Source organism: Haemorhous mexicanus, chromosome 6, assembly GCF_027477595.1.
Source record: "Haemorhous mexicanus isolate bHaeMex1 chromosome 6, bHaeMex1.pri, whole genome shotgun sequence".
In the NCBI taxonomy this organism is placed as follows: Eukaryota; Metazoa; Chordata; class Aves; order Passeriformes; family Fringillidae; genus Haemorhous; species Haemorhous mexicanus.
In genome coordinates, this window is record NC_082346.1 from 42613399 (window position 1) to 42634119 (window position 20721).

Below are 20721 nucleotides of genomic sequence, written 5' to 3' on the forward strand. Positions count from 1 at the left end.
CAGCAATGACCCAATTTCATCTCTCTTCACCACTCAACCTTAGACAAGAGCATGAGATTTATTATGCTGGGATTTGTGTTCCTAAGTGTGAGGATGTTGCTATTATCAGCAGTCGACAGGCCATCAAGAAAACATTGCTGTCAAAGTGACAGTCAGTGGTTAGCATTTCCCAAACCCCCATTTGCTGGCAAACAGGAGGAGGAGTACAGCTCCTGCCCATGAACACAGGTTCTTGGAGACCTGGGGGGATCATCTCCTTGACGAGGATGGGATGTGGGTCTCAGCTCTCCAGCATCACTGCTGGACGATGAACCATTTCTGATCTGGATGCTGTGCCCTGCTGCTGGCAGGAGGAAGCCCTGGCTGCCTTGCCAAAGACTTTTTTGGTTGTTGAGAGATAATGACAGTCAGTGTGCTGGGGCTGTGCACCACGTCAGCATTCTATTTTTTGGAAGAATGTGTGTTAGGCCTGAATAGCCTCTAAGCACAGCAGGAGAGGTCTCAGCATGGAGCATTAGGCCCACAGGCTTCCTAATCTGAGAATTACTTAGGAATGGCTACTAGCCAGAGGTCGCATCCTTTTTCCTTTTTTTTTTTTTTAATTTTTTTTATTTTATTTAAATTTTTAAAAAATCTTTCTTGTTAAGCATCCTTCTCAAAATTTAGGACCACAGTTCTCAGCATGCTATTTTTCCTGATGATGAAGACACTCTTATGCTGTGCCCTCAATTTTTTCAGAGGAGGATGCCCTGCCAGAAGCACCAAGGGGCCATCACACACACAGCACTTCCAGGCTGGCAAAGAGGAGGTCACCTGCACATGCATTATTTAAAGCAGAGCCCAGACTGACTTCTCCCGAGAGTGCTCTTGAGCTGGGCTGCTCTAAAATGCAATTGTTTGAAATGTCATGTCAGAAGGACCTTTTCCAGCAACTGCTGAAAAAGAGACATTTTGGAAGGATGCATGTTTTTAGGGGTTGGTGTCGCAGGGGAATGGGCTGTTTCCATCACTTTGTGTCTGTTTTCTGTGGGTCAAGGCAGTTCATAGCTGTTTGATTACTTTTCATAAAGAATATGGGGTTTCTGTCTGAAACAAAGCCAGTCCACAGGATGTAAAGTGCTCTTCCACAAGGGAAACTAGCCTAAGGTTCCAAGGTATTGAATTGCTCCCATGAGTACATGGGTGTTTTTGCTTTAAAAATGTGTCACAAATAATGGGGCCAAAAAAAAAAAGAAAGGGAGGAAAAAGTGATGAAGTCCATTTGTGATTCAAACAGCCACGTCCAAATACTAAAGACAGATTTTAGCACTTATATCCTCCTTTTAGAGAATCCTTCATCCCTGTGAGGTGCTTCAGTGAAGTGCCCAGAGGTATTAAAAGATTTGGGATGATGCACGACCCTGGCTCTGAATGAGCACCCTTGGCTGAAGTTTCATCACAGAAAATCAGGGGCCACCTATTCCCTAAAATTAGATTTTCTGCAGCCTGGCTTTTTAATCTAGGCAGTGTCTGCAGCATTAGGTGGGACACAGAGTAAAAGCTCAGCTCTGCTGTTGGCAGGCAGGGGGTGAGCTGGAGCTGTCCTCTTTAATGGGAAGGAAAACCAAATTAATCCAGTTCAGACTCAAAGTCTACCATCAGAGGAAGGCTGAGAGGTCAGTGAAGAACTGCTCTACATAGCCACAATTTTGTTGTATTAATTCCTCTGCTGCTCAGTCAGAGGGTTCAAGAGCAAATCCACTTTGCAGCTAACATGTAAATAGAGAAAACATTTTAGAAAATTGTAAGAATCAGTACCACCATGGTGAAAGTCTGGATCACTCAGCTTTGTTTTTCTCCAGAACAAGGCTACCTTTCCAGGGTGATCTCCTGGTACTTGCTCTCATGGTCCTTGAAAGCAACAGATTACTAAACAGGGGTTTCACTGATGGGGCTGTCTCAAATTCAGCGTTGAGCATTACACTGCAGATACTCTTCTGGGGCAGAGTTCCTACCCTCTTGCCTTATTTCAGAGAGCAAAGATGGCAGGTTTTTCTCCCAAAACTTTTTCCACAATCTCAGTTGGAAAGGAAAGACTCCTTGTTTCACTCAAAGTCAGAAATTCAGAAGATCAGAGAAAAAAAATGGTCAATTGCTATTTTTACCAGTTAGATGGAGATCAACTTTCTCTGCCTTGAATGAGCTTCTCTTTCTTCTCTTGCTAATGCAGAAGCTTGCAGAACAGCTTCCCAATTAAGTGGGGATGGAATGCATGTTAACTGCTGAACTGCATTAAATTATTATTACTTTATATTGTCATTATTGGAAAGTTGGGGTAAAATCTAGCTGTCATCTCTTGAAGCTGAGGCTTGATTTCTATTTCCCTGGTGTTTTGGCTGCTCATCTTCACAGGCAACTGCACAGACCTGGTGAAGCAGCACAGTCTGACAGCTTGGGAAGGGCAGCATGACTATCGGGAACTGTTTCCCTTATTCCACTTGAACATCCTCTTTCTGCTGCTGATGTGGAGGTCTGTCTGTAAAGGTGCTTGCCATAGGAACTACTGTTGCAGGGGATTTCCAGTGTTTCCAGCCCCCTGAAGCCTCCATCTTCCCTCTGTTAGGAAATACAGAACTCACCAGCAAAAGCTGAGGCTGGTGCCTGCTCCCCCTCCCCAAAAGAGGGACTTTGGTTACTGCTTGAATTATTTGGGTCCAGCAAGGTTCTGTGAGGGATCCATAAGACTGCAGAGACGACTAGCACCCTGATCCCATAAGGGCTAGAGGAGCTGGGGACCAGAGCCCAGGACTGGCTTTGGTGCAGCCACTGGGATGGGGGAGCACTGGTTAGGGAAGTGGATGAAGCAATGCAGAGGACTTGGGGGAACAGAGAGGTGCCAGACAAATGCAACAGTGAGGTGCAAGATGAAGGGAAGCACAACCTGACCAGAGCTGCTCTAAGCACCTAAGGACCATCAAGGAGCACCCAAGTCCAGGCAGTCAGGGGTCTCCTCTGGGCAGGTCTTCAATGACAGTTTTGCTGGCCTTGAAGACAGACCGATGTTTGATGGAGAACCTGTTATCTCTGCTTTACTAGTGCCAAGCAGAGTGCTCACAGCCTGCAGTGCCCACTCTCCAGGCCAAAGGGAGAGACACCACACTGTGGCCACGTGGTGGGAGGATTCCTGGAAATCACCTTGGTGGGCAACAAGCTTCAAAGGACCTGCCTGCCAGCCTGCCCCCACAACCCCCCACCCCAGCCCCCTCCCTGGGTCACATGACCCAGGAGATCACGTTTTGGGATGTTTTTAGCTGATCCTGTGCGGGCTGCTCTGGTTGAAGTGTCTGCCAAGGCAGGGCCCCTTCACTGGCAGCACACTGCTGATGGTACAAGTTCCTACAGCTGTCCCTGCCAGCCCCCTCACTCACATTTATTGGAAAAAATAATTGGATGGATTGAAGTGCAGCACCGTTTTACTTAACAGATAAGAAATTTCATATCTGCCCTGATTAAAGGCTAGGAGATATAAGCTTGCTCCAGAGCCAGCAGCAAAGGCAATTTCATTTCACTTCTGCTGACAGAGAAAGAAGCTTGAGGGGCTAAGCACTGCTGCAGTTTGCTGCTTTAATGGCACCACAGGAGGGACCTGCCTGCTCCCAGTGGGAATGGGGATACTGAGGAGCTCAGGCATGCTGAGGATCTTGGCCAGGAAGGCATCATGCCAGCTGGCTGTCATCTGGCAGTGAACACAACATGAGGGCTTGGGGCAGTGTGAGATGCTCATCCTCTGCTCAGCACCTGGAGGGCAGAGGGTTCCCAGGCCCTTGCTGCCTGTGCTGGTGGTACCTGGCACCCCATCGCCTCTGCTTTTTAATCGTAAATGCAAAACACCCAGACTGGTAAAGAAGATCAAAATCAGGCTGAAGCCATCATAGCACATGGCTGTGTTTAAGCTTGGTGTCAGCCTGTGTCAGATGTGTAGCACTTTTGTGATGTCTTTCACACCTCAGCATGACAAAATGTCTTTACTAGATGTATTGCCTAATTCTCTTGGAACTGAAGTCCCTACTGCTTTCTGGCCATCTTGCTGCCACAGACCATGTGAAATGGGCTGTGTCACAGCACAGTGAGCTCTGCACATGGGCCAGAACACAAATCACGTCATGGCAGGGGGACATGTGCTTGATCATCTCGGTCCTCAGCAGTGGTCTGAGGTATGCAGCAAGTCCATGTACTCACCAAGGGAGGCTGGATGTTCCTTCATGACCAGAGAGACCAGCTGGCCAGGACCAAATTGGTCTCAGTAGTCCTGGCATCCAACAGGGCAGAGATCAAATGGGGAAAATTTGATGTCTGCAACCAAAGCTGGAGTAGGTGAGTGTGCAGGTATGAACAGGAGGCATGAAGAGAAGGACCTTTGCCTGTACTTGGAGTGAAACCAGTGCAGTTATTAATTGCCATCAGCATGATGAGCCAGAGCAGGATGCTACACTGAGCTGGGGGAAGTGGCATCTGAGATTGAGGCAGCAAAGTCAGGAGGAGAAATAAATGACAGCAGGAGTGAAGTTACTCCTCAAACACAGGGTCCTCTGAGTGGGGACAGAGGAGGAGGAGACATGTGGAGCACTGAGGACCACGCCACTTGTTTCGTGATAGCACAAACACTTGTCATGCAGACAGTGCTGTCAGTCTTCACAACATCATTCCTAAGGTCATGGAGTTTGACACCCCTCCTTTGACGCCAGTGTCTACAGGCATATTTCTGTGAGCTGTAAATAAATTTTTTCATAGATTTTAATATTGCTTATATATTAAAAAAAAAAGAAATCTAGCCTGCCACAGTGTAAGCTGGACTATGCAACTAGGAAACATTGGCAGTGTTGTATCCTGCATTAGGGGCAATCCTTATGAAGGAAATAGGAGTGGTTTGGCTCAGGTAGCATGTCCTTGGATCTAGAAGCATCCAAAATGCTCCCAACACCAGGCAGCAAAGAGCAGCAGGTTCACATGGTGCTGTTTTTTAGACCTCAAAATAAACCAGTCCCTAGCTGATCCACAAAATGGAAGAAATCAAGCACCCTTCATATACTGAGAGGCCTTTGGGGAATTGAGTGCTCTGTCAGAAAACCTTGCACAACACATAGGGCAGAGACAAAACAGGGACAGAGAGCAGTGTGACAAATGTACTCCTGCTGTCAGCCAGGGCCAGGCACTGGTGTTCACAGGTGGAAACCAGGAAGGTTTCAACTCTCTTACAAAACTGATGTTGAGTTTTTAAATCAATAGCTTCACCTTCTAAAATGTTCCAGAAGAACCTGTAACGATTTTTAATCTATTCTAAATGTCAGAACAACTGAATTCTCTTCTGAAAAGCTTGCAGGCAGTGGTGCTGGGAGCCAGGCAGGCAGGGAGTGCAGCTCCATCTGTCTGCTCTGGACTACACAGCTGCCACAGGGGCCGTCTTGTACCTATCCATGGTCCTTGGCTGCTGCAAGGAGCCTTGGCCCCGGCTGCAGGTAGGAAACAGCTTTATTTCTTGAGCTATTTTGTATTAAAGCAGGGATATATACAGAGAAGACCTGTGCCCGGAGACAAAACTTTATCGCCATCTGTTGCTGCTATGTATGGCCTAATTTGAAGGAATCAGGCTCCAGGGAATGTTTCAGCCCCCCAGAGGGGAAGGATGTTAACCCTGAAACCTGCTTTGGCTTAAGGTAAATGTCTCTGGCAGCTGTCAGGGCTGAGAGGTCCTCAGGGCTCTGGTCTGGGAGTGTTAGTGTCAAGCCTGTTGCAGTGACAAAAGGCATTCTCAGGAGTGAGCTGCTTCAGTGGAGATGCTTTCAGCAGTCCTCCGGTCCCTCTAGGGATTTGCAGGCAGCTCAAGTCACAACTACTGCTTGCTTTTTTTCTCTCTTACCTTTGCAGATGTATTTTCCTCACACTTCCTCCAGCAAGCCTCTCTTTCCCTCCTCCAGGCTGCAGGAGAAGAAGCAGTGAAGACAGGAAAATGCTGAATTCATGGAAATAGGTCAGAGACTCTCAGGTCTCACAGTGTGCCAGAACAGGTTATAGTGACAGGCAGGCTTTAAGCTATGTAAGCCATGAAATGAGGCAGAGGGTTCTGCCTGGCACCAGCTTTTGTCACCCTCCCAACTCAAGGACATATCTTGTAAAGGTCTGTGTTATTGAGCTCAAAATAAGCCTCAGACAGCCCAGCCCTGTCTGGCGTGGGCAATTGTGAAATCCCCTCCCAGACCCCTGCCCTTAGCCTCTGTAACCTGCTGAGGCCAGGGGTGGGAATTGGTGAGAGGTGTGTAGGCGGTCAAAGCTGCACCACAGCCAGAGCCCGGCCCAGAGGTGCTGTGTGAGAGCAGAGGTCTCAGTGTGCAGTGGTACACTGTGCTGTAAATGGTAATCTCCTCTTGACATCTAATCTTGCTGCTGAAAAGCACATAAATCTCTGGATAGGCTGCACAGGACAGAGCATTCAGTGTCTGTGCCTGCTCCCCTCTCTCCAGTCTATAAATCTTGCATTCAAGCTCTCCAAGAGTCCCCTTGATTATGAACATGATTATGCCAGAAACCTCTGTGTTTCCTTCCCCATGCTGCATGAACAATTGAAGGATGGTTCTAGCTTATTTATAGTTCCTTTCCCCACTATCACATGCTAAAAATAATCAGGGTGCCAGATTTCACCCCTGACAGCAAAGCTGAGGTTTGAGCCAAAGGCAGGAGCAGGCACATCACCCTGTGAGTACCTGTGCCATGCTTCCTACAGCAGGCAGAGAAGTGCTGGTGGGAGTTGGGTCAGGGGGAAACCATAAGGCAGCCACATGGAGCTGCCCTGGGCACAAATGGGACCTGCCCGAATTGTGTCAAGCAGCTCTGCTCCCTATGCTGCTCTCTGGGGTTTGCCCAGCACTGCTGTGCTTCAGATGCCTGGGTCTGAAGGAACATGTAAAACATGCTTGGCACATACGAAGCTTGCCTTAAAATGCAGTTTTCAGTATGCCCAAATTTTCAGACTCATTTGTGGCAAGATTTATCTGAAAATGTATGGAATAATTTTTCTCTGAAAATGTCAAAACATTATGTTTGGACATTTAACAAACGAAGTAGCTTGGCTTTCTTTCAACATGACAGTAGTATTTCAAAACTAAACTACCTTTTAATCATTTTTTAAGCTAAGTAATATGAAATATTTGGGGTTCAAATTGACATTTTAGTTTTATTTTTTGCAAGTACCCCCTCAAGTTTTCCATTTGGTTTGAATGGACAGGTCTCCCCCTTCCTCCTATCTGTGTATGGAGGAATAGGGATGGGTTAGTAGATCATAAAATTTAGTCTCCCCATTGAGCCAAGAGTACAGGAAGCTTACCTAGAAAGCTCCTTCTCTTTGTCCTGGAGCACTGTCTTGAACACATATATTCCCCACCCTCTTCTCCCTCTCTGAGGTTTTACTCTACTGCCCTGTTTCCCCATCCTGGAAATAAAAATGCTGCTGTCAAGGCTCCCTGTGCCTCTCCACTCTCCACCCTCCCTGTCTCCCTCCAAAGTGTTTTCCATTAAAGCTAAAGATTAATTTCTGACCACACTGATTGACAATGTGCCAAGGGGGAAAAAAATGGTACAGGCTGAGGAGTGAAAGACATGGAGGCTATTGAAGAAGAAGACAAAAAATCAGGGGTGGCATCAGTTCTGTATCAGCAGCTTTTTAGCAGGGCAGATTGTGTGGGGGGATGGCTCTGGGGTGCATGCAGTCCCCCAAAACCTGCCCTGCAGAGCCCTGGGATCTGTGCATTCCCGTCACATTCTTGTCCCTGGCCTGGCTGGGGGTGAACTGGGGCAGCCTGAGTGTTGCTACCTTCACCAGAAGCATCAGGATGGTCCTGTTCTCCCAGCCTTCAGGGGGCCCAGGACAGGAAGAAACCCTCATTTCCCTCCATTGACTTCCCCGCACAGCTGCCACCACCGATTGCTATGGAAACCCGCGAGGATGTGAAGCAGGGGAAAGCTGCCTGGCTGGGAGGCTCCCGCAGTGGGAAGGGGTCCCGCAGGAGGAGGCTTGATGTGGCAAGGCTGGGTGCTTCTGCTGGGGTGAGCCCAGGGCCAAGCCCCTGCAAGAAGGCAGAGGATGAGCGCTGGCTTAGCCTCCCCATCCCACTGACACCCCGGGGGGGTTGAGGTGCTAGTTATTGCCTATAGAGGATTCTGTGCTTTTCCTCTCTCTGTCTCTGCATCAGTCATGACAGGAGCTTGCAGCAGAAAAGCACCTCCCTCACCAGCTGGGAACTGTTGCCAGATTTCAGCTTCACCAGCCCTTCTTCCCCTACCAATATACAGAATTTTTCTTATGTGCAGCTCAAAGGCTCTTCTGTTTGACTTTCTTGTGAGGACTATCAAAGTGCTCACAGAATTTTTTTCTTTCTCATTTTTTAACGTTAAGCAGCTTTTAAGAGGGGTCTCAGCACAGGCGAGAGGCTCTCATCAGGCACCGATCTGCCTTCGCCTTTGAGCAGCAGAAAGACAGCAGAGAGAGAATGCCTCTTAATTAGTGAGCCAGCACCTCCCTCTTTTTCTCCCTGTCCAAGCCCCAGCAAAAGGCCATGAACATCCATCTGGGACACCAAAATCAGCTTCTGATGACCGTGCCCTTGGTTAGATACACGTGTCCTGGCAGCCCTGTGAAACTCAGAGGAAAACATGTAACAACTTTCTTTGTCAAAGACCCCAAACCAGCTTTATCTACCCTAGGCATGGTCTCAGTTCTTCTCTTTTAGTATCTCTTAGCTGTTAATTCAGACTCCTGCTGATACTCTTATCTCAGCATTACAGATCATGAGGTCACCTGAGCAAAGGTTATGTTGGCAAAGTTAAGACAAGCTATCTGTGTAGGCAGTCACTGCATAGCATGGCCTGTACTGGGATCATCAGCCACAACCATATCAGAGAGGCACACACATAGGAATTATTAGGTTTTAAGGACGTCCAGGTTATGTCTCTTCCCTCTCTTCCCCTGGGGTAAATTCATATACAGAAAATCCTTGGCAGTGCTGCTGGCTCTGCCAGCGATGCACACGTGAAGATGTCTGGGACCCAGCTACCCAGCTCTACAATGACTCTGCTAATAAAATGTACTCTTGGGAAACCTGCTGTCCCAAGGAACATGCCTGGCTGCACAGAATTGAGCGGGAGAGAAAACAGGTGTTAGATCAGACCTGAGAGACTTTAGTAAGTAAGCAGCTGAATCACCATGCTGCCTGAGGCAGTGAAGAAGTGTGAGCAAGCCCAAGGGACAGACAAATGCTGTCTGCAGCCCTTATTGAGGAATGGTGCAGTGCCCCTCACACCAGTGTGTGAGAAGAGTGAGCCAGAAAGAGAGCTGCTCCCTGGCACCCAGCATCCCTTTTTTATGTAAAAAGGTGGGTGTTGTTTTCAATCGTTCCTGAATCCTGACTTTGATGTGACAACTTGTGCAGGAAGGTACAAAAGAAAGCAGGGAGATCTGGAAAATGCTTCTTGCCTGAGCTGAGGTTTAGTTAGACTCCTATAATTAACGACTGCAGCTCTCCTAAGAAAGATCCCAGCTGCTTTCCTCTGCAGCTTGCTCTATAAATTTTTCTCACGCAACTGACACGCACCAAAACTCATTCCTGTGAGGAAGGGAATGAGCATGTATAAATCAAATGTATCTGAAAAACATGAACAAGAGGAGAGGGGACAAAAGGAGCACAGACTCCAAAAAAAGTTACATAAATCAGCTTCCCTGGGAGGATGTGATCAGGTCCCTCTGGGCAAGAGGTAGCTTTCAGGCTTGGGTGTAGCAAGCCCTTCACATCTGATCAGTAAGTGAGGAGGTCAGGCAGTAAGTGAGACCTCTCTGTGCCCAGCATCAAACATGCTGTGTAAAGTGTGCCCTCCTTTTGTCTTGGGATAAACAACTCTTTCAATAAGCTGTTTTGCTGAACTACTTGGTGTTTGGAGCACCTCCAGGGGAGCTAGGACCTCCTTGTCCAACCCCAAGGCTCAGTCTTCATGAAGTCTCCCAAACTGAGCAGTCTCATCTGCCCTGTAAAATTATCTCATCCAGCACAGATCAAAAGGGCATGAACCTGCAAAGCCCAGGATACTGCAGAAGTAGGCATTCTCAAGCAGCAGAAGTCTGTTCCTCAAATCCTTACAACACGAGTCTTTACTGCTTTTGAGAAATAGCCCTTGCTCCTAAGCATATAAAACAATCACAAAGGCTCTGGGCACCCTTGCTTTTCAGATCTCCTGCCCTTTCTCCAGGCCAGTGGGGCCCAGTTCTTGAAAAGCGGGTAACGTTCCAGTCCTTTGGTAGGTTTTCACCTCTGAGACTTTGGCAGTTTTAGTTTGCTGATGGTCCTTCAAAGTTCAGCCAATGCAGAGAGCAGGTAAGTGACTTCATGGATCTGGCACCCCCAACGGTTCTATCTTGGGGTGACAGGTGCCCAGCAGGCATGGGCACATGCTCTCCTCAGGCCTTTCACTCCCTTGGTCCACCTGCCTACTCTTTGCTCCTTCACCCCCTTCATTTTTGTCTACTTGAACTATACCCCAATCCTTCACCAGTTCTTGTCTTCTCAGAGTCTCACAGGTCTTACAGGTTCTTTTGCCTCTTACAATACCCAGACAGCTCTAAGTGCCCTTCCACTTTCTGAAGGTTCATCCACCCATCAAACTGTGTTTCCATAGCAGAGCTGGGGGAGGCTCAGCATATACCTCCTGTTGCTTCCACCCCAAAGCATCTGTCTGAGCTATTCCCCCTTCTCCCAAACCATCCTGGTTTGCCTTTGCTCTCTCACAATCCTTTGAGCTCTATTTGATTTGCAGACACAATTTTCTTTCATGCAATTCAGTTCTGCCCTGTGAATCTGCTCTTCACTGATACATTTTTGCTTAGCTTGAAGAGGATTAAGTAAATTCTTTCACCATGGCAGTCCTATTTCTGCCTGTGCCTGTTATCAGGGAACATAGGACAGTGGCAGCAGGGGGAAGCATTTTATTAAGAGGCCAAGGTATCTACCACACAGTCCTACTGCTTTCCTGCTCCCCACTAAGCTTTTGCAGACATTGGTAGATAAAGTTCTGCTAACAATAGCATTGCCCCATTACTTCTGCCTTTGTCACCAAAGTCAGCTACTGAATTTTCTTTTTCAAATGCTATTAGCTCTTCCCTATAAAGTTTCTACATTTAATGTAAATCTTCCATGTCTAAAGTTTGTGGCAATCACGTATGGACAGGCAGGGAGGTGAAGGAAGGCCTGCCTTGCAGCCTGCCCAACCTGCTTACCTGGACACAGCATAGGATGCCAAGGAGAAGCTGAACAGGGGGCTGTCACTCCCTCAGTGCCTGCTCAGCTGCTGTTGAGAGGAGGGGAAGCACCTGAAGCCACGCTAGCTGTGTGGCTCTGAGCCACAGCTGCAGGGCTAGCACTGAGCCAGCACAGAAACCTCCTGTGGGTCCTAGCCCACAGCACAAACTCACCAGCCCGCAGCAGCTCACAGCAGCCGTCAGCAGGAAGAGGCTGTATCTGCTCTCAGGCTGTTGCACAGCAGGTTAGCTCCCCACAGCAGACAGAGCTTGTACAGCAAAACTTTCTCTGTACCCTCTACCTTGGCACCTCATGGGGCCAAGCCAGCCTGGTGCAGCACCAGCAGCATATCCTCCAGCAAGCTTCTGTCCATGCAAACCACACAGAGTTTGTCACAGTGCTCAGCACCTAAGGAGGTCCCCACAGCTTAGAAAACATCCTCAGTGCTTTCAAGAAATAGCTCCCCGCCAAATACTGGCAATATGTCCAGGCAGTAATCTTTCCAGGGTGAAATAGTGCAAGGTCAGCAATGTAGAAGACTCACTGGTCTTCGTTCTTCCCTTGATCAAACAACACAAACCCAGGCTGTGACAGCTCTTTGTCATGTATCATCTGCTACAGCAAGAAAAACCGTGCTTGAGCACCACCTGCCTTACCTGGCTGACCTGTTGTGAAGATCACCTCTGTCTCCATGCTGACTTCTGAATGGACAGAGCTTTATCATCCTCTGCTTCAGCATGTGGTAAAGACTAGGGGGGCAGATGTGGAAGGAGAGCTCTACCACATCCTCTCCCCAGATAACTATTGCATCAGGCTAGAACTGTGCAAGACACAAGCTTTTTCCCTCAGTAACCAAGATTAGACCATGAATAAAAGGAATTAGCTAAAGGTCAAGCCAGCTAGAACAAGAATAATGAAAGCGGGCTTAAGGAACAGCTGTGTGCAATTGCTCAAAGTACAGCAGATTTTGTCCTTTTCCTGACTCAGTGTCTGGGGGAGGCAGAAATTTTAGCAGTGGCCAAAAGCACTTCTGGATGGTGGACTGTAAGATGCATTGTAAGCATATACCTGTTCTCTCTGCCCTGTATCCCCTGAGTCACACACAAAACAGATAAGCATTGCCTTTCATCCCTAACTCTCTGATGGGTGTTGCCTCCTGCACAGTCGAAGCTGCCCCCCTTGCAAGAACATCCCTCACTCCCGAGGTTAATGTGATGTGCCCTGGTGCCTCCAGTCACAGCAGACAAAAGCTTCCTCTCCTTGGAGTCTTAGACCCTGTAATTAACCCTTGGCCCATTGGACCAAAAGAAGCTGGGACACTTTGACCTTTGGAACCTGTTGGAAAGTTCAATTAACTTCAAGGGCCTTTGCTAGAAACATTAGTTGAGGAAACAAAGAATTCAGAGAAGTGCTGGAACATTGTCATCAAATTGTTCTGAATGTATCTATTTTTAGAGGGGAAGAAGAGAAGGAGCTGAAGAGAATACCTTGGAGCCTTGGTGCATGGCATGGTGGCAGTAGTTATGGGCCTCTCTCAGCCCCAAGCCTGAGTCAGAGGAGGAAAGGGGGTGGTGATGATGGTGTTGGTAGCATGTTTCTTTATTTTTTAAATTTTTTTAAGAAATGAAGTTCCATTTTCACCACCCCACCCCCATGGTCAGAAAATGAGACCCACAGATAGAGCTGAAGATAATGGCAGGTTGCCATGGAAATGTGCATTTAGTCTCACTGTTTCCATGGCAACTGAAAGACATACCATTCTGTTCCTCTGAAGGATGCCAAAGGTAAATGAGCACTGATTAAAACAGGGCACAAACTTGGGTTCTAATCAACAACAAAGACTAGGACCATAAACTCTTATTGCTCAAGCAGGAGATATTAAGAGCCATACAAATTCTGGGAAGGCCAGTGGCAGGAAGCACTGCACACAAACTGCTCCCCACGGGCTGCAGAATCACAGCCTTGGTGTAATGGCCCATCTCACTGTCATGAACAGCTTCAGCTGACTCACACAATATTTCTGTCCACAGCTGGATACTAAACCAACCCAAAGTTCATGATCTACTGAGCTGCTTCCTGGGCAGGTATCTGCACAGATCAAAGCCAATTGCAGCCTAATCCTGGGAACCATGCAGAGCAAACATATTCCTTAGAACCCAGCAGGATCTGAACAGCACCATTAATCCTCTACCTAGCCCCTAATGGCATTTGGTTCGAGGACTCATCGTCTAGAAAAAACCAAAAGAAACAAAAAGAAGAAGAAAATCTGAAAATAGAATGGAAAAAAAATTAAAAAAGAAAAAAAAGAGAAAAAAATAAAAAAGGAAAAAAAAAGGAAAAAAGAAAAAAGGGGAAAAAAGAAAAAATAAAAAAGAAAAAAGAAAAAAAAGAAAAAAGGGCAAAAAATAAAAAATAAAAAATAAAAAAAAGAAAAAAGAAAAAGAAAAAAAGGAAAAAAAAAGAAAAAAGGGAAAAAATAAAAAGGAAAAAAAAAGAAAAACAAAAAAGAGTAAAGAGTTTCCCAAATAAAAGTTTGATACACTACAGGTGGCTGCAGTTTATCCCTGCCAATGCTCTGTGTCCTTGAATGGTGGTTCTTTATCCAGGCTGGCTGACAGTTGTATCAAACACACCACTACATTTCCTCTACTGCCAGTGCCTCTGGCAGCTATGGCCCATTCCAGAGAAGCATGGTCAGAGCTTTGGCTGGTGTGCATGAAAACAGGCAACGAAAAGGGAGTATCAAAACACTGCACATGCTGTCATGCTCTCTGCTAATGAATTTGATGGTGGTGTTTGCTTGTGGAGGCAATGTTTGGTTCAGTCCTTAAGCACGTGTTGTAGCAGCTCATCAGGAAATACAGCACACTTGCTCTGAATTTTTGTTTGAACTCCCAAGAGCAGCCCCACGGAAAGGGACCAGGGGTCCTGGCTGATGGCAAGCTGAATCTGCACCAGCAGTGCCCTGGCAGCCAGGAGGGCCAGCGTTGTCCTGGGGTGCATCAGGCACAGCATGGCCAGCTGGGCAAGGGAGGGGATTGTCCTGCTCTGCTCTGCACTGGGGCAGTGTCACCTCCAGTCCTGTGTGCAGATTTGGGTGCTACAATATAAGAAGGATACAAATCTGTTAGAGAGTGTCCAAAGGAGGGCAGTGAAGATGGTGAGGTCCTCGAGAGGAAGCTGTATGAGGAGTGGCTGAGGTCATCTGGTCCCTGTTCAGCCTGGAGGAGACTGAGGGAAGACCTCACTGCAGTTACAACTTCCTTGTGAGGAGGAGTGGTAGACACTGATCTCCTTTGTGATCAGTGATGGGACCTAAGGAAATGGCATGAAGTTATGTCAGGGGAGGTTTAGGTTAGATATTAGGAAGAGATTCTTCATCCAGAGGGTGGCTGAGACTAGATTAGGCTCCATGGGGTAATGATTACAGGAGCAAGCCTGACCGAGTACAAGAAGCATTTGGACAATGCTCTCAGTCACATGTGACTCTTGGGGCTATCCTGTGTGGGGCCAGGAGTAGGACTCAATGATCCTTGTGGGTCCCTTCCAACTCAGGACACCCTATAATAGAATAAACTCCACTGACCAGTCCCAGCTTACAGTGTGAACAATGGAACTGTTCACAGTGTAAAAACTCAATTTTAAAAACTCTTATTTTTACTTGCAGCTGCCACCAGATGTTTGAAATGTTTGTAAGGTTGAAGGCAGTACAAAGCATGTGCCTTCCCAGCGTGGGAAACAGACAAGAGAAGCCTTCTTTCATGCATTTCTGCCTTCCCATTACTGCCTCCTCCACTGTTCAATGATTCCTCCCCCAGGTGCTGGATTCAGACAAGCCCTTAAAGTGGCAAGAAATGACACTACTGTGTGGGAGAAGCAGAAGTCCCAGTGGGTGTCATCTGGAGGGTACTGGTTCCGCAACCTCAGCTGTCTTCCTGACTCACCCAACAGCTCTATACAGATGTATAATGACACAAAGAGAAAGGTCTGACATCAGTGAAATTTTACAGATGAAAATTTGTGGGTGAGATGGACTGCTAGCTATTCCCCTAACATTCACCTTAGGCTGGCCATTGGTCCTATTGTAGCTACTCACCTCAAAATGCTCTTTGTAGTAAATGATACCACACAGGGGCCCACCAACACAAGCATAGCACTCATGCATATCCCTAAACCACAAAAATCAGGGGATAATGAAGATCTCCTATTTCCCTACCACTGCCTGGCTTGAGGCCTTGAAGTGGGACCTTCAATTAAGACAGATAGATAGATACTGAATCTGAATAACAGAGCCAGTCACCAGCTGAGGATGTGCTGGTCATCTACCAACAAGTCTCTACACAGAGCTCCCAGAAGCTCTCACCAAAGGGAGAGTTTCTATTCCATCTTCTTCTACCTTCTTGTCAGTGACACTGATGATTGTGCCCTTTTCCCTTGAAGTTTCATCTTAAGGTTTCCATAAATATCTTTCTTGATCATTCACTCCTTGTCAGGTGGGTGAACTGAGAGAATCCTCCTTCTTTATGTGGGAGCAGAGAAAGATTTTCCACTGCAGTTTCTCATTTGGCATGAAGGCAGCATCTCTAGCTCCTTCAGGTTCTTCTCTGTGGTTCAGTACAAGGGCTCCCAACTATTCCCACACTGCAGACCTCCTGTAGACATACTGCCTTGGCAGCCCCTCATGGTCCAGGCAGCATCAAATTCCCTGTCTAATCTTCTGTGTCCTTCTCCTGGCACAACAAGTCTTGCCCCAGGCTACAGTGTGGTGCCATCGTTGTCACCTATTCAGTGCACAAAACTTGACAGGTTAGGATTTTTGAGTAGGAACCAAGACCTAGCCTTTCTGCCTACACAGCCAAAACACACCAATGTCCCCTCTGTCAACAAGAGGCCCTTTGCTGACCTTCCAACACTGACAGAAGTTCTATGTACTGACAGACTTCTAAAGAGGCAGGACAACTCTGGAGGTGACAGACAGCCATTTGCACCCATTCTCTAATGGAAACTGGAAAACCAGTAGCTTTTGCCAATATGTTACACCTTCTCCCAAGAAGCACGTCTAGGAAGCCAAGGGCAACATGGTGTGTGGGCTGGAATCTCTCCAGCTCCTAGCAGTTTCTCTGATCTAAAGACCACACTGCAGCAATACCAGCCTGCCTCCAAAACCGACAGCTGCAAAGAAACTTTTGCTCTTGCTTAGTCCTGCATGGAGCAAATCCAGAATGCCTGTGTATGTCCAGTGCAGTGAGTCCCAAGGAGAAAGGGGTCCACCTAGTGCAGTCAGAGCAGTACTGCCAGAACCACGGGCAGAGCACAGCACACACGCGAGCTGCACAGCAACGCTGCAAGTGACACTGGTGGGCACTGAAGCCTGGTCCTTTGCACAGTCCCTTGGAGCGAGAGGCAGACCCTCTGCAAGGGGCAGCACCGCCCGTGGACATCACTTGCACCATCTACTGCATCGGCACAGAGCAAGTGTAGGCAAATGGAACCTGGCTAGGTTGAACAGACAAGGCACATTTACATTTAGCAAGAACAGCAATCCAAGATGAAGCCTGCGTGTTTACAGGGGCTGAAGGCTGGCTTTAGGCCAGGGAAGAAAAGCCTTAGTAGCTGCTGGCTTGCTACCTCTCCAGCAGTACTGCTGCACTTTTATTTCCCATAAAAGATCTGAAAAGAGACGTGACCTAGGTCAGTCTGTGTGAAGTGGATCAAGAATGGATCTTCCTGGTTCAGAAAGCAACTCCTCTGGCCTACTTGTAGCTGTCACAGCTGAAAGAAATTGAGTTTATCTAATGTATTCTATCTACACAAGCTTTAAGGTCTTACACTTTTCAAAGGCAGTTCTGGCTGGCACCACCTTCAAGATCTGGGAGCATAAAGATAGGGTTAAAACACCTTGAAAGGGTTTAGACAAATCTTTTAACCACATTCTTTTAGTCCCTTTTACAAAATGTGACATCTCTCTCTGACACCAAAATAACTAGGCAGATGTTGTTGGCTACAGGAAATGGAAAGGGCTAAACTGAAAGAGCCACTGCTCCACATCCTATCCATGTGCACCCCTATGTGACAAAGTCAGAGCAGATCATATACGAGCTCCTGTAACATCTGCTGATGAAACTGAAACTAGCTGGCTATCAGCTCTGAGCAATTGAAATAAATAGGCAAAACAGTGCTGAACATAGGCACTGCTAAATAGTTAAAAAACGCTTTTAGGAAGCTTAACAAAAAATGCCTGTGGCATGGTCTAGAAAAGCTCATCTTTGCCACAGGCGGTTCCCTTGAGACCAAAGTCATGCAGTGCTCCCACACTCACGTGAAAGACTCAAGTCTTAAAACAATCTGGTTATGATCAGATAAAACACAAAAGAGGGAACAAAAATAGCTTCCCCATACCTCCTTTCATCCAGAAGCAGGTGAATCACTGACTTAAAAGACATCTAGTGGCAGATAAAAAACTATAGAAAATTACTAATCAAAAGGATGTTATTCTGGAAACTTCTAGACACCCCATTCCATGGAGACTTAGAAAGGAGTGGAGTTCCAGTCTTTCATTAAACCATGAATGTTAGACAGAGATTAAATGCTAAACCAAGTTATGGAAAAGCTTCCCAGACAACTGTAAGTCAAAAGGACTTGTGAACCCTTAGGCAGTACTCCTACTCTCCTCTATCACCTCAACCTCCCTTCCTGCTGGCAAGAGCAGGCAGCAACCACACTATGAAATCTGAGAGCCTGTATGTCCTAAAATTCCAAGTCAGGCCTAAATAGCACTGAAGCATAGAGAGCTGTGTACTTTATATTTATATATATATATATATAAAAGATTTTTCTTCTTTTTATATATATAAAAGACACGAGGTATTAAATCTTCTGACCTCAATTTTTTTGGTTTCACTTACTCTGAACAAGTAAAAACCATCATCCCAGGAACTTACAGCAAAGCCATCACAGGTTCCTGGGACCAAGAGAATCCTGTTCAGCAAGAAAAAAGAAAAGTATTTGGAAAAGCCCACTGTAAGCTGGGCAGTGGAGAGTCAGCAGTACATGTGAGAAAGACTCCAAGTCCCATTTGCTTGGAAGGTCAGGAATAAGCAACACTAGCCTGAAAGAACCCAGATTCTACCTGCATGTAAATGCACAAGCAATACCAATCAACCTCATAGACTTTTTTAGTAAGACCTTTCAATAACCACACACACATATTTATACAGCCTTCTCTTGCAGAGACAGTTAAGTAGTTGCACAATCAGGACAGGGCAGACCAGTCAGCACCACCTGGCCAGTGGTTCACAAGGCACTGAAGATGCTCCTGTGTGCATGCTCGTGGTTACTTCATCATTTCTGAAGGGAAGGCCATTAAGTCTTGACAGGAGACTGGCTCAGTGCAAACACACACACAGCTGCAGTACTGTGTAACAGCTGTGTCACAGGGTAGGGAGATGAGAGGGAGCAGCAGGGAAAAGAACAAATATAAACCCTCTGGAGACTGACAAAAGTGCCTGCAAACAGTGTCCATCCATGGTAAGTCCAGTCAGAATTTGACAGAGAAGGAAGTTCCACATGAGCAACCCTTCTCTGCCTGGGGGTTGCTCACCACCTGGAAGGAGCTTCGGATCAGCTCTTGGCTAAAATCCACCATGGATCCTTTCACAAAGGCCAGGCTGTCCACATCCACAACCACACGGGCACCACCTTGTTCAAACACCCTGCAAAAAAAAGCAGCATATTTAACCACTAACTGTGCCAAAGACCTTACAGAGAGGCACAACCTCAGCATGCTCCTTATCTCACAGGCTTCTTCCCTTCCATGTGTGACACTATCACGTCACACATACCCCTCCTGCCATTTTTGCCAAGAACAGTAACACCGGACCACCAAAATGTCCCTTTATCCTTGCCTGTCATCAGGATTGATAACTGTGTCCAAGGAAAACTTGTACTGGAAGCCAGAGCAGCCACCTCCTTCCACCTGCAGCCTGAGAAACTCTGATCCTTGTGCAATCTCCAGCAGCCTCTGCAAATAAATAAGAGAAGGAGGATTAAAAGGCCTGCTGAACAAACTAGTGAACACTCAAACGTCTCTCTGCGTGACGGCAGGGCAGGCAGGGTGGAAACCCTTCCAGAGACACCACAGCGCTCAGAGAGTCCCCACCTTCACGCAGCTCTCGCTGAGGAAGATCTGTCCTTCGCTGGGGCCGCTCTCCGTCGGGCCCGGCTCAGAGAAGGACGACGCCCAGCGCAGCAGGGAACCAGCCGGGCGGGCAGGGCCGGCCGGGGGCCTCGGGAGCACTCGGCCTGGGCACGGCGAAGCGGAGCACCGGCTGCCTCGGGAAGAAGGGAGAAGGGCGCCTCAGAGGGGTCCGCGCCGCCGGAGCGGGCGGCGGGCCTGGTCCCTACAGCCACCACCCCCTGCCGCGCAGCGGGGACTTTCTGTGTCCCCGAGAGAGGGTCCACGGGGCCGAGTGCCCAAGGGAACAGTACCTCGTTCGGCCGCCCAGCGCCAACATCCACCACCGCCGCAGCGCCGCCGGCGCCGCCATACCAGCGCAGCCCCGCCCCGCCGCCATGGCGGAAGTGCGGCCGCGGCGGGCGGGAGCGCCGCGCCCACAGCGGGGCGGCACCGGGCGGTCGTGGCGGTGCCGTGGCAGTGACCCTTCGCGGGCAGTGCTCGGCTTCAGCTTCGGGGAACGCGTTTCAGGCGCTCAAAGGCACGAAGCTGCTGTTCGCTCTTGGGTTTTAGGGTTTCTCCCTTATTCCGGCTTTTCTGCTCTCCTTTATCAGGTGGAGGCCACTCGTCCCTAGTTGGAGCGCTTACCCGGCGCTGCCGGCTGTGCTCAGCCTCACACCCACACTGTCCCTCGCCTCCCACCGCAGCAAGGGCGGCAGGAGCCCCGGCCCCGCAGGGCCCCCCCGGCTGCAGGCAGGCCCCTACGGCCACCCGGGGCACGTTGCCATCCCACGGTGGTTTCAGCTCCTCCTGATGGTTTGCCGTGTGACAGTGGCCTAGCCGGTCGATCACGGAGCGCTCGTGGTTAAAAGAGTCATTATCTCTTTGTTCCTCATGTGCTTCTGGGGGAGGAATCCTGTTCCTCAGCCCTAGCCAGGCCTGTGGAGAGTCATACAGTGACTGCGTGAAAGACTGGTGGAAGAAAACCTGTCATCCCAGCAGGAGGGGGTGATTTACCATCAGAAGACTTCGGGACCTTGTCACAGTTTGCTTTCTCACCATCCTGCTCCAAGCAAAGTGCTTCTTCTGTAACCACGGGCTTTTGCTTTTTGTTCCACCCTGAGCATGTAGATAAAGACTGGTTTGAGCTGTTTAATTTTGCCTACTCTTGGGTTAGCTCTAATGATGGTAGGATGAAGCCAGGGAAGTACCACAGGCAGGGTACCAGCAGGA

At 48.1% G+C, this 20721-nt stretch overlaps 1 protein-coding gene across 1 annotated transcript; it reads right to left on the bottom strand.

The window, feature by feature from the left end:
* Positions 1-18472: 18472 nt before the first annotated feature.
* Positions 18473-19924, bottom strand: ISCA2 (iron-sulfur cluster assembly 2). Its single transcript, XM_059849981.1, has 4 exons — positions 19803-19924; positions 19474-19642; positions 19220-19335; positions 18473-19027 (listed from the first exon to the last, which is right to left on the bottom strand). The coding sequence occupies exons 1-4, from the start codon at positions 19886-19888 to the stop codon at positions 18853-18855; spliced, it is 546 nt and encodes a 181-aa protein (XP_059705964.1). The 5' UTR covers positions 19889-19924; the 3' UTR covers positions 18473-18852.
* Positions 19925-20721: the final 797 nt, after the last annotated feature.

Excerpts from the sequence above, each read along its gene's own strand:
- ISCA2 (XM_059849981.1), bottom strand. The coding sequence starts at position 19,888 with ATGGCGGCGGGGCGGGGCTGCGCTGGTATGGCGGCGCCGGCGGCGCTG. Across the intron at positions 19,643-19,802 it reads GCGCTGGGCGGCCGAACGAG|CCGGTGCTCCGCTTCGCCGT; the intron begins GTACTGTTCCCT and ends TTCCCGAGGCAG. Across the intron at positions 19,336-19,473 it reads TCAGCGAGAGCTGCGTGAAG|AGGCTGCTGGAGATTGCACA; the intron begins GTGGGGACTCTC and ends ATTTATTTGCAG.